Genomic DNA, 13,254 nt, shown 5'->3' with positions numbered 1-13,254 from the left:
GCCCCTCTATCATCACCAGTGGTGCACTGGGAAATGTTTACCTTCCGGCTCTCTGACAGTGAAACAAAATGAAACAACCTTGAATTGTAGTTGGCCAATTTCTGTGGTGTAAATACCCACTCTGTGGTCACTGTTAAGTTACCTATGTGAATTCACTGGGCAGGACACGGACAGTCAGCTCTGGGGAGCTGGAACTAGCTGCCTCCAACATGCCACTGGCTGCTACAGAATCACAAAGGAAGGCTACCTGCTGCCTGGCCTCTCTGCAGCTCTCAGATGCCACCTGCAACCCCCACCCTCGGGAGCATGGGCTCTCCACCTTCCCTCCACATTAGCTAGCTCAGGGCTTGCTTTCACTTGCTGAGTGTTTTGGTAAAGGGCTTACTATTAAGAGTATTTATAAGGTTAGCACAGGTTTCCTGAAAGGATGTTTCTGGCCGCGACCTCAGGGTGTATCTTCATTGCATCTCCCCAAACCAGACAATCACAGCACAGGGGGCTCAGGAGAGCAGCCAAGTCTAGGCTGACCCAGATTCCTAAAGGCTCAATCTCTCCCTAGGCCTTTCCTTACTCTCTACTTCTCCCATCTTCTGCCTTTAGTGATTCCTTTGAGCCACGTAGACTTCACTTCCTCTGTGCTGTACGACTCCAGGTTTCACTGGAAGCCTCTGTCCAGGGTTTAAAATATGCCAAACACAGTCAAAGGCAATTTGCATACTTAATTGTCACAATGACCTCTCCAAAGAGGCGTTATTTTCATTCTTATTTTATAGATGAAGAAACTGAGGCACACAGAGGTTAAATAACTTGTTCAAGGTCCTACTACTTGTTAGCGGCAGGGGTAGGATTCAAATCAGGCAACATGGCTTCAGGTCTGGATCTTGAAGCAGCACGCTGCCCCCCAAAGAGCAGTAGGGTTGTATCCCCAGAAACCATTGATGACAAGGAATCAATGCTCCTTTTTGCTGTTAGATGATAATAATAATTGCCAAATATTTCCATTCTACTTAGTCTGGTGTGAAGTTACACACACATGTGTACATACAGTTCAATAATGAAAAAAAAAGAAAAGCCCAACCAGAAGTGATGGAAGTAAGGACCTCAAGGACTTCTGGACTCTGAACATACATAATTCTATTTTTTTTTCTGAACATACATGATTCTAAAACAACTTAAAGATTTCAGGTGATAGAGTTGTCTGGTTTTCAGATCTAAAATACCAAAAGTTGAGAATCAACATGTATTTGAAATACCACAGGGCTAATGTTCATTGCAGGAACTCAAATGGAATGAAATACTGGCTTGCATTTGAGAATGCCAAACTTCTTTTTTTTTTTTTTTTCTTTTCTTTCTTTTTTTTTTTGTCTCATCTTAGTGAAACTGACTTGAGGTCTAAAAAAATGAAAAGAGACTTTGTTTCAGTCTTCATTAAATTAATATTCATGCCGAGTGACTTGAATCACAAATAAATGTAATTTGCTCCAATTTGAATTTGTACAGTAATCCTCCCTTATCCATGAAACATACATTCCAAGATCCACAGAGGATGGTGGAAAACACGGAGTACTGCACCCTATATACAACTATGCTTTCCCCATACGTACATGCCAATGATAAAGTTTAAACTGTAAATTACACACAGCAAGAGATGAACAATAACGAATCAAATAGAACAATTATAACAATAAACTGTAAAAAAGTTATGTGAATGTGGTCTCCTCACTCTCAAAATATCATAGTGTCACCATTCTTCCTGTGATGGTGTGAGATGATCAAATGCCCATGTGAGATGCAGGTGTTGTGACATGGTGTTGGATGACTACTGATCTTCTGATACTACTCAGGAGGAAGATCATCTGCTTCCAGAATGTGGTTGACCTCGGGTAGCTGAGACTGTGTATAGTGAAACCCCAGATAAGGGGGCGGGGATACTGTCATTTGGTTTGGTTTGAAGCTTCTGAAGTATCCAATTCTGGGATGGATTTTTGTCATGGGATCTTGGGTCTAGGGGGACTTTTAAGAGGTCATTATTTTAAAACATTGCAGTGATAGGGGCAATCTGGTTTTTAAAGACTTCCACGCAAATCCTTTTATTTCTCATCAAAATGTTTTTAAAAACATTGGTCATTACTTACTTATAACCTTTCTTCTGCAAATGAAAGAGGGCCCTTTTTGGATTGACATGACTGCCTACTTGCTTTCTTATTTGTACTGATGGTTAGTTCTCCATGTGTTATAGACAACAGATTGTCAATCTCAGCATGTAAGAGAACTGACCTTTCTTCTTCTTTTTCATTTAATTAATTAATTAATTAATTAATTAATTTTTAAAGATTTTATTTATTCATTCATGAACAGAGAGAGAGAGAGGCAGAGACATAGGCAGAGGGAGAAGCAGGCTCCATGCAGGGACCCTGACATGGGACTCCATCCTGGGTCTCCAGGATCACACCCTGGGCTGAAGGCGGTGCTAAACCACTGAGCCACCCTGGCTGCCCCCTTCTTCTTCTTTTTAAAAAAGATTTATTTATTGGAGAGAGAGAGACAGAGACAGAGAGATAGGAAGGGAGAGAAAGAGCATGGTGGGGAGGGATAGAGGAAGAAGAGAATCTCAAACAGACTCCATGCTGAGTGCTGAGCCCATTGCAGGGCTCGAGCTCATGATCATGACCTGAGCAGAAACCAAGAGTCTGACGCTCACCTGACTGTGCCACCGAGGCACCTCTTAACCTTTCTAATTTTGAGCACAAGTTACTTCATATGTATTTTCTCATTTCATCCTCAGGACAATCTTCCTAGCTCAAATTTTATAAATTCAGAGACAAAGATTAAGAGATGAGTAACTGGCTCACAGTCACTCGACTGTGAAGCCTCAGCTCTGCCTGACCCCCCAATGCCTCCACACCAAGCCATCCTGCTTGCTCCCATTAAAAGGCAATTAACCGATGCATTCCATATCCTTTCTTTGACTTAGTTTCCATAAAACCTTTAAAAAACCTTTAAAAAGATAGGTGAATGGACCGTTTTAACCCGAATTTCCACCTCAGGCCAAACCGACTTGCAGAATGGCTAAATGAAAAAGGAACAATCTAATACTGATTGGAGCCAGAGAACTAGCTAAGCTAACCTAGATGACCAGCTTCTGAACAGGTCAGTGAGAATAACTTCCAGGCTTGCTCAAGCACTAGTTATATAAAGGGAAATATTCTCCTTTTATCCCAGAAGATTGCTTCCCTGAGATTGAAAGGAAGAGGATTTCCTGTGGGCATCAGGGTATCCAGCTCAAAAGATTCACCTGCCAGAGCAAAATCAGGTGGCCTGAAAGTAGCCTTTTAATTCCAAATATTAGTTACAATCCTGAGTGAGGGTGGAATGCCATTTGGAGTGTTGTCTCAAGCAGTTGGGACAAAAGGGAAGTGCATGAAATGTACGTTTTTCCCATCACTACTCACCCTTGCCCACATTTTCCCAGGTGCTTCTCTCTGTTACGCCAAGGAATGTTGGAGCTCTGGATCTTGGAAAAGACAATTCCCGTTTTAGTCTGCTGTCCAGCTTCTTTCTTTTCATAACTCTGCTTAAAGAACACGCGATCTTCTCATGCCGGTGGGAAATTCACAGCTTCTTGAATCTGAAAAGAGGTTTAAAATGTGAAAGTGGGTAAACTCTGGCAGAGGCTGAGAGACACTTTTTATCACTTAACGATTGCATCGTAGCGGTTGGAAAAGCCAGATCCATAGTCCCATGAATGGAATCCATCATTCATTCATTTGTTCGTTCAATCATGCCACCAAGGAAAGCACTTATGGTGCTTTCACACGCGTTAGCTGGAATTGCAAAGCTTCATAAAATATGACCCTGTCCTCAATGACCCCACAGTCTAATAGGACAAACCAAAAAAAAAAAATGCAGTTCCATAAGATGTTTCAGGTACCCTGATAGGAGGTGAGGTGGATCTGGTGAGGGCACTAGAAGAGGGAGAGGGTAAACTTTGGGTGGAGTCTTGAGAGGTGGGTAGATATTTGCCAGATGTTTCTTATTGGGGCAGAATGGTACAAGGGAACATTTCTTCATTGCCTATTTTCTATAATTTTAGTTCTGTCATTGACTGTCATTGATTTAACTTGTCTTTTCACCCTTCCACCCACTGCCTCTTTCTTTCTTCTTTCTCTTTCTTTCTTTCTTTCTTTCTTTCTTTCTTTCTTTCTTTCTTTCTTTCTTTCTTCTTTCTTTCTTTCAAGATTTTATTTATTTATTCATGAGAGACACACAGAGAGAGAAAAGACTCAGGCAAAGAGAGAAGCAGGCTCCATGCAGGGAGCCCGATGCAGGACTCAATCCCAGAACTCCAGGATCACACCCTGAGCCAAAGGAGGACGCTCAACCCCTGAGCCACCCAGGTGCCTCTGCCTCATTATTCCCCTTTATGTTGTTGCTTTTATCATTTTGAAACCACCAAATGTGCCTGACTACCTCTCATCAACAGCTTGAGAAGGTCACTGAAGCCATATGCTTTTCTTGTTTCCCTAAAATGAGGAAAACTGGTGCTTTGGCAGTGTGGCTTTTAAACAGCTTAAATGTGAAGCCCAGAATTTTATTTTTGGGGAAAAAATGGACTGGGCTTTTGGTCAGTTAGTACAGGCCAGTTCTTCACTTCCCTTTCATGATCTCAGAGCTATAAAGTTCAGTTTTGGGATGGTGTGTGTGTGTGTGTGTGTGTGTGTGTGCATGTGTGTGTGTGTGTGTATCCTTATGGACCATTGTTGAAATATATATTCTTAGAAAAATCCTAATATTTAAAACACATGGGCTGCACAGAAATCTCTTTGAGAACCGAGAATCTGAATCTTTGTAAAAGCAAAATGTTTTTCCTATCAAGAATGAGAAGTCAAAACCAAATGGGTCTTTGAAAACGTGGAGCAGAAAAATCAGGATTGTGTCTGGCACATAGTAGAAGCTCAGCAAACTGTGTAAGGAATTTATCCAGCTGCCCTTAGGGGGAAGAGATGTCTTTTTAGAACTGCTTTCCAAACAGAGGGGAGTTGGGAGTTGGTCTCCTTTCACTTCTGCTAGGATGGGAATAGCTTCCTGTAATTTTGGTTTGATAAACACAGTATTTAAGATCTTGGTTAAGATGGGGCAAAGTAAATTTTTCTCTGAGGCACTTGCAGTGGCTAGGCAAGGGGACACAGGCCCATGACTCATTTGCTCGGCCTGACCTATCCATGGTCACCCGAGGATCTGAGCGCCAGGTGGGGGAGCAAACCAGCAGTGAGAGTCACTATGTTTCCAGAATTCTATCCATTTCCCCCTGAGGTACTCGTGCCTTGAGGCATTTTAACTGCCCAAAGTGTGAGGATCCCGAAAACAACAGTACTAGGCTTAATAGAAAGATAGATAGATGATAGATAGATAGATAGATAGATAGATAGATAGATAGATAGATGAGAGATTTCATTAATTCTTCTTTGTGAAATGTAACACACATAGAAAAAACCAACTGTAGAGCTAAATAAACTGTCATAAATTGCCTTCCAGGTTAAAGCACAGCATGCTGTCAGGACCCCAAAGTTTTCCAGGTGCCCTTCCCAATACAATCCCTTTCTTTTTTAAAAAAAAATTTAATTTAATTTAAATTTAAATTCGATTTGCCAACATATAGTATAACACCCAGTGCTCATCACATCACATGCCCTCCTTAATGCCTGTTACCCAGTTATCCCACCTTCCCCACCTCCCCTCCAGCAAGCCTCTGTTTGTTTCCCAGAGTCAGGAATCTCTAATGGTTTGTCTTCCTTTCTAATTTTTCAAAGGCAGTACTGCCTTGAGCCTCTTCAGGGGGCTTTATGTTGGGTCTTGTGGTTTTGGGCTTCTAGATTTCCTCCACTGATGTCCCTTGTCCCTTTTTGAGGCCAAGAGGTCATGTCCACCTAGAACCCATGTCTCCCTTTCTAGATCATGCACCAAGTACCAGGACATTTGGATTCCCTGTCCAAATGATTCTGAGTCCACTTCCAGGTCTTCCCTGGCCTCTTCCTCAGGTCCACCTGCCCAAGGGGTGACCTAGGGGCAGATATTTGTAGGAGGCTATGGATGAACATACATGGACACAAAGCCCTTGAGGTATGGGATGGAACAGAGGGTGGGAAGAAAAGATGGATGGCCTGGGAGTCTGGGGGCCACCTCTTTTTGTGCCACACATTCCAGGGAGAAGCTCTAAGCAATCCAAGAATTCTAGGATCCAACCTGGTCTTCCAGGTTGCCATGAAGATACATTTGTTGAGGTAGGAGGATAAAATAGCTTTTATTCAATCTAGTGTTAGTTTAGTTTACTTTAAAATATTTAGGCCAGGGCACCCGGGTTGTTCAGTGTTTGAGCATCTGCCTTTGGCTCAGGGCATGGTCCTGGGGTCCTGGGATCGAGTCCCGCATCAGGCTCCCCAGAGGGAGCCTGCCTCTCCCTCTGCCTGTGTCTCTGACTCTCTCTGTGTCTCTTACGAATAAATAAATAAAATATTAAATAAAATAAAATATTTAAGCCTACGACTATGATATACAGTTCTCCATTTAAGCCCCACAAATGTTAGGGGTGAGCCTGCCTAAAGGTCATGATCCTGTCTATTTTGGTAATCCCCTCCTTGCCTTTCTTTATACCTTACCCCTTTGAGTCCGCATTCCAAAACCCTATAGTCATTTTTCCCTATTTTTGAACTCTGAATAAATAGATCCCACAGTATATACTCTTACATATTAACTTTTTCTACCTAGCATTATGTTCATGAAATTCATCCATGTTATTGTCGGCACCTATAGTTTGCAATTTTTTATTGCCATGTAGTATTTCATTGTGTTGTTATCTATCCATTTTAATGTTGAGGGACATGTGAGTTGCCTCCAGCATGAGGCCATTATGAATGATACTGCTGGGGAGACCTTTATCCATTTCTGTTGTCCATATACCTAAGAATGGAATTTGGATAGATACACATTTCTTCAACTTTACTGGAAAAGGCCAAATTGTTTTCCAAAGAGTTTGTACTAATTTATATTCTCACCAGCAGTGTATGAGACATCCTGCTGCTCCTGACAACGTTTGTAATTTCTTTTTAGTTTTACCCATTCTGTGCTAGGAATATTTTAGTATCCTCCTCAAGAGGTTTTTTTTTTCTTTCTTTCTTTTTCTTTTTCTCCTCTTGATTTGTGTCAGAAGATACTAAAGTGATTCTAAGAACTTAGAGTTTCAAATTGACTGCTGCTAACATCAGTGGAAGTGTATAATAATAAGGACACTACTACTTTATAGTAATATCCATGGTTTTCATTTGAAATATGGCAGCTAAGAGAAGATCTGTAGCCTTGGAAGATTCACAGTAAGAAAATCCAAGCCAAAAAAGAGAAGAAAGAAAGAAAGAAAGAAAGAAAGAAAGAAAGAAAGAAAGAAAGAAAGAAAGAAAGAAAGAAAGAGAGAAAAAGAAAGAAAGAAAGAAAGAAAGAAAGAAAGAAAGAAAGAAAGAAAGAAAGAAAGAAAGAAAGAAAAAGAAAAAAGAAAGAGAGAAAATCCAAACCAACAGGGTTGGCCCACACAGCATTTTAAAATAATGCTGATCAGCAGAGCGACCTGGGGGCAGGGGGAGTAAACCACCCCACTAGCCATGCAGTTGGTATTGACCTATTCCTTTCATAGAGGTGTGCGTGTCTCCAGAGCATGCTCTGACCGCTGTGGCAGCGCTGGGCACAAATTGTGGAATTGTCTAGCTGGGGCCTGTTGGGGCCACCCCAGAAGAGGAATATGAGCTGGGGAAGGCCATCAGCTCACAGCTCATTAGCACGCCACATCTGGCAGCATCTGTTCCTCCAGGAGGTGGCAATAGCCATGTGCTCTGGTCAACAGAAAGCAAGGGACGTGCACACGCCTCTTCTGCAGCCATGAGCCTACCCTCCTCACAGCCCACTTTCTTCTTCATCTACTTGTTCCCTGAGCGTTCTCACTGCACTTTCCTCTTGCCTATATCCTCAACCTCCTTATGCCTTTGTCCTTTTAATGCATCCTCCCAGCCAAAGGCCAGCTCTGAATGTACTCAACTGTTTACTTTCTCTACATCAATCACCCAGCTGTTGAGCATTGCTGGAAAAACCCCACACCCTGCAGATGGTGGCACTCTACACTCGTGATGACCAGTGCCATCTGGGCTCTTGTTATGTCAGCCAGCCCATCTCTGTTTCCCAGGTAAGCTCACCCTCCCATTTCTCCACTTTTCTATTCTAATAATAGGTCCTCTCCTATAATGGCAAGTTGATGCTTATGCTTGACTCGGCTGGCTGTTGTCCATGATGCACTGGTCTGTTTCAGACTTTCTCCACTCTCAAGTCCCTGGCTTTAGCACCAGTCCCTCTACTGAGCCCAGGTTCCCAACTCCACCGTCAGGCCCAATAGGCAGTTAATCCTCCTGCTTCACAAAGAAACCTAAAGCCCCCTCCAGGAACTTTCTTGATGTCCCTCCTCCTCATCTGTGGATTCATTTTGCATCCAGACTCATCCCTTTCTCCTTCTTGTCTCCTTGTGACAATAAAGGAAGTGTCTTCTCTTGTGTCAAAGTGTATCCTTCTATCTGGCCTCAATGCCTACTCAGGAACATCTCACTATGCGTTCTCTCTCTCTCTCTCTTTCTCTCTCTCTCCTGACTTCTCCCTAGGAGTTGTCAGATAGGCTCATGTCTCTCCCTTAAGAACCTGGTATCAGGAGCTTCCTTAGCTTGGCTAAGAACCTCATCCAAACAGGGCAAGAAGCAGTGCTAGGGGTTGGATTGTGTCTCCCTCTCCAAATTCTATTTCAGAATGTGACCTTATCTGGAAATAGGGTCACTGAAGATATAATCAGTTAAAATGAAGTCATACTCTCACTGGATCTCACTTTCTTCACTTGGGACACAGGAGTCGTTGGATTATCAGTTTTGGGGTGGGCAGCTCTATATTCTGCAGGAGCAGAGGTGGTGGATGGGAGAGGGAGGATTCTGAGCTCTGCACCTTGTCTTTGACCGCAGCAGTTCCAGTGATAACTAGTTTACAATTTGGAACTCTTGATAATATTTCACTTAAAAAAGCGTTTTACTGTTTAAAAAATAAAATGCAAAATTTAAATCTCCTTGCTTAGGTGATATCTTAGATCCTTTCTCGCAGCAATAGACTATGTTATAAGATTTTGCAAATGAAAGAATATGGGTTTGATGAATATATTGCCCAGATTATTCTTAAAAAAGCTTGACTTAATAAAATTTACTTTTTTTAAGGGAAGGAGATTTGATAAGATTGCCTAATGCAATTTAATTTTTAAGCCTTTTATAGATGCTTCATGTAAAACATTCAGAGATTAGAAAAGTGATCTTTGGGGGGGCACCCTATGTTAGAATTTGGGGGTTTTGAAATATGCTTACTGTCCACCTGGGGCTCTAAGACCATGTGCAAGGGAGCACTTGTGCATGAACCAGACCTTCCGATGATGAGCTCTTAAGGAGAATCACTGTAGGTGCTCATCTTTGTTTCCGCGGGACCTAGATCAGTGCCTGGTACACAGTGGGTGCTCAGTTAGCACTTATTGAATGCTAAAGTAGAGTCCCTGAGGGTCTATGGGAATTCTTGGTGAGAGGAAAGAATTAGAACTTCTTTCTAAGGGAAGGGGTGAGTGGAGTAGAATCCACAAACACAGATTAAGAGGACAGTGCTCTTGACCTAGACATGGCAGGGTTTCTGCTTGTGGAATAGTTATCTGTGGGATTGGATAAGCACAGTAGAGGAACACAGCTCTATGGCCCCCTCAGAATAGTCAAGCAAGGTTCCTGGTTCCTGGCAAATCATTTCAATTCCTACCTGGAAGCCAGTGGACTGAGTCTACATTTTTCTTCTTTCTCCCTGGATGTTTCTCTAGTTGGTATCTGATCCTTATTTTTAAGGACCCCTAATGGGATCCTTGATGGGAAAGCACCTGGGTAGCTACTAGGATAAACCAGGTTCTCCAACCTTCTCTGCCTCCCAGTCGGCCATATGCAACTGGCAATGTTCATGGCGAAGTGCCCTGGAAATCAAGAGATCTTGGTCCCAGTCCTAAGTGTGTGATTTTGGGCAATTCAACTATTTCTCAGTTCCAGTTTCATCCTGCATAAATGAAGTGTCAGACAAAATCATGTCCTCATTTCCATATCTCATATAGGTTATCACCTGGATGTGTAATTGGTGGGACACCAGGAAATGCATGATTGACCAAAAATTGTGTCCATCTTTCTCTGTCTCTGTCTCTCAGCCTGACTCTGATAGGAAATATCGGCAATATTTCCACGTGGCTGTGCCTTTGAGATAAGGCCTTGGAGGGGATGCTAAAATTGTAGTGCTATTTAATTAAAATGCACAGAAGTGAAGCATTTATCAGCTGTGCACATCAGAGATGTCACACTTTCGCTACCTGGGAGTGTCCTGAGAGAGTGGAGCCTGACCTGGATCAGATTTATGGGCAAAGGTGTCAGAAAGATTCTCATCAGGGGCTGGGCAATACTATCCCAGAAGAGGAGCAGAAGGAATAGGGCAAGGGCTAAAGCCAGCTGGGTGCCCCTGGTGGTTCTGCCTAAGGGCAATTCTAGGCCGGGGCCCATTGTACTCAGTGGAGCATGGTGGCTGTCCACTCTCTGGCCACCGACAGCCCCTGACATAGAGGCCTCTTACAACTACACACTGACTAAGCTGTCTTTCTTGGGAATTGCATTTCCCTGGGCAGTGGAGCCTTGCTAAGATGTTGCTTGCCAGCCGATGGAGGCCTCTGACCACACTGGGATCCTCACAGTTCATTTTGGTAGGTAACTAAGACAGAAAGACAGAGTTAATTAAACTCTTCATAAAACAGCCCATCAGCCACCTGCTTGCAGAGCAAAAAGTCAGAGTATGTGCTGTGTTTTGGCAGAAGGATTGTGTCCTTCAGTCTCCTCTTGGGCCCCATTTAGGATTCTAACCAGGTTACCTACGAAACTTCTTTTTAGTTATGGTATATATTTTTTCCATTTGTGTAAAAACAGTAAATAAATACCAGTGGTCTCATCAGGCCAGGCCAAAGAAGAATTTGTAGGGGATTTAATACCTTAATGCATTGGACACACTTGCACTTGGCTAAACATTCCAGTTGGGTGGTTTGGCTCAATGCAAGCAATTTAAATGTTGTTGGGGTGTAGCTTTTCCAGCGACCTCGGTTCTTTCGGAATGATCCCTGGAAGGGATGGGCTTTTAAGTGAGTTGGAAATTCTCAGGTATGTTTCAGAGCTTGACAAGACAAGCCTTCTCTTTGTCTGAAATGGGTCAGACTCAGGAAAGAGAGTGAGATGAACACGGTTGTCTGTTCATCCAAGTGCACATCCAAATGTGCAGCCTGAGGGCATAGCAACAAAGTGATCCAAATTTGAAGATTTTCTACAAACATCAAGATATTCCAAAGGACAGCCAAAACCCTGACCAAGAAAAAGGGCAAGGCAATGATCATGAAATAAGTGAGGGTGGAAGTCAGAGTTATAAGTCCTTATAACTCTTCTGTGCTTAGGTAATGTCTTGCTGAGCTCACGGCTCTGATTTTTTTTCCTGGTCTTTGCCAGCAAATTTTCAGGGATCTCTTAGCAGAAGAGAGGACATTGTTTGCTGCATCTTCCACTCCTGTGGAGTTCTTGGACGCTGACTGTTTACAGGGGCTTGCAACTGCCTTTGTTTCCCATCTGGTATTAATTTTTGCTTCTTCTTCTTTACCAGGCTTTGACTCATCTCCGCCCAAACCTTCAGGTTTCCTGAAGGCTCACATCCCCAGACATGGTGCCCCATCCAGGTAATGCAACTTGCCACAAAGAAAGAACGGTCTCTCTTCCCACCCTCGGAGAATGGAATAGTGATTTATTCAGTCATCCAAGTCAGAAATGGAGAGGTTTTCTCAGCACTTCGCTTCTTCTCACTGCCCACATCTCATCAGTGATGGGGCCTTGTCCTTTCTAGCTCCTTAAGATGTCCTGCTCTCCCCTCCCCACCATGCGGCCACATCTCAGTCACCCCCATCTTAACTCATTGTGTCGCTGCTGGACCAGTGACATTTTCATCTCACATTATCTTCAAGGCAACGGAAGAGCTTTGGAAGGTTTTGACTGGTAAGTAACTCAATCACATTTCTTTGTCATAAAAATCACATGGATGAATTGGAAAGATGGCTGGCATGGAGGTGGCCTGAAATCCATTACAGAGCTGTGCTAGAATCCAGATGAGAAATGAGAGAGTCTGGATTAAGCTCATGACAGAAACAATGAAGATGAGAGCAAGTGGCTATTTAGCAAGTCAATGGATAAAGTATAATATCCGATTGGAGCTAGAAGCTGAGGGAGAAGAGGTGTTTATAATGAACATCTTGAAGATAGAAGTGGAGGAGATTGGGTAGATGATAGTACCGTTCTGAGAAAGACAAAATTAAGAATTAAGTAGCTGAGAAATGATGAATTTAATGTGACGCATTAGGTTCCAGTCTCGTGGGGGATGTCCTGTGGGGAGAAAATCCGTAAGCAGTTATATATACAGCTGATGCTTAAATAACACAGGTTTTAACTGTTCAGGTTCACTTCTGTGCAATATTTTTTAAGACATACTTACGACTGAAGAATAAATACATTTGGAGAGTTCAAAAAAAAAAAAAAAGACGTACTTACTTATTTTAGAGAGAGAGAATGCAAATGGGAGGAGGGGCAGAGAAAGAGGGAGAAAGAAAATCTCAAGAAGACTCTGCTTTGAACGCAAAGCCCGCCTCAGGGCTTGATCTTAGGACCCTGAGATCATGACCTGAGCCGAAATGAAGAGTCAGGTGCTTAACTGACTGAGGTGCCTCCCTTATGTGGAGATTTTTTTCAATAAATAGAATACAGTACTATAGACCTTAAAACTTCTCCATCTCCATATTTACATGAACCACTTTTAAATATAATATATATATTTATTATATATAAATATAATATATATGTATGTATGTGTGTGTGTGTGTGTGTGTGTGTGTGTGTATCTCCATGCTACTACTTCTGTTTCTGTGGAGGACCCTGACTAATACAGCACAGAATGAAAGAAAAGAAAAGGAAAAAACATCAGAAGGAAGGGAGAGTGAAAGAAAGGTGTGGGATGAACGGGTCCTCAATAGCCTACGTGCTTTGAAGACAAAGGGAGAGGGCGGGTGACCGTCTGACTGTCTGTAATATCTGATGACAT

General features: G+C 42.6%; 1 protein-coding gene and 1 long non-coding RNA gene across 2 annotated transcripts in view; one reads left to right on the top strand and one right to left on the bottom strand.

Annotated features, from left to right (window-relative positions):
* The window catches only part of NEDD9 (neural precursor cell expressed, developmentally down-regulated 9), a 183,598-nt gene that overhangs the window by 110,827 nt on the left and 59,517 nt on the right, over nucleotides 1-13,254 (bottom strand). Inside the window, exon 2 of the mRNA XM_072813901.1 lies at nucleotides 3,453-3,628. Within this exon, the coding sequence (XP_072670002.1) occupies nucleotides 3,453-3,464 (12 nt within the window). The 5' untranslated portion in view covers nucleotides 3,465-3,628. The remainder of the gene's footprint in view (nucleotides 1-3,452; nucleotides 3,629-13,254) is intronic.
* LOC140626245 (uncharacterized) overlaps nucleotides 1-13,254 on the top strand; it is a 60,193-nt gene that overhangs the window by 20,060 nt on the left and 26,879 nt on the right. Inside the window, exon 3 of the long non-coding RNA XR_012025437.1 lies at nucleotides 11,773-12,158. This is a non-coding gene — a long non-coding RNA (uncharacterized lncRNA). The remainder of the gene's footprint in view (nucleotides 1-11,772; nucleotides 12,159-13,254) is intronic.

This window comes from Canis lupus, chromosome 37, assembly GCF_048164855.1.
Source record: "Canis lupus baileyi chromosome 37, mCanLup2.hap1, whole genome shotgun sequence".
In the NCBI taxonomy this organism is placed as follows: domain Eukaryota; kingdom Metazoa; phylum Chordata; class Mammalia; order Carnivora; family Canidae; genus Canis; species Canis lupus.
This window is presented reverse-complemented; position numbering and strand designations above follow the sequence as displayed.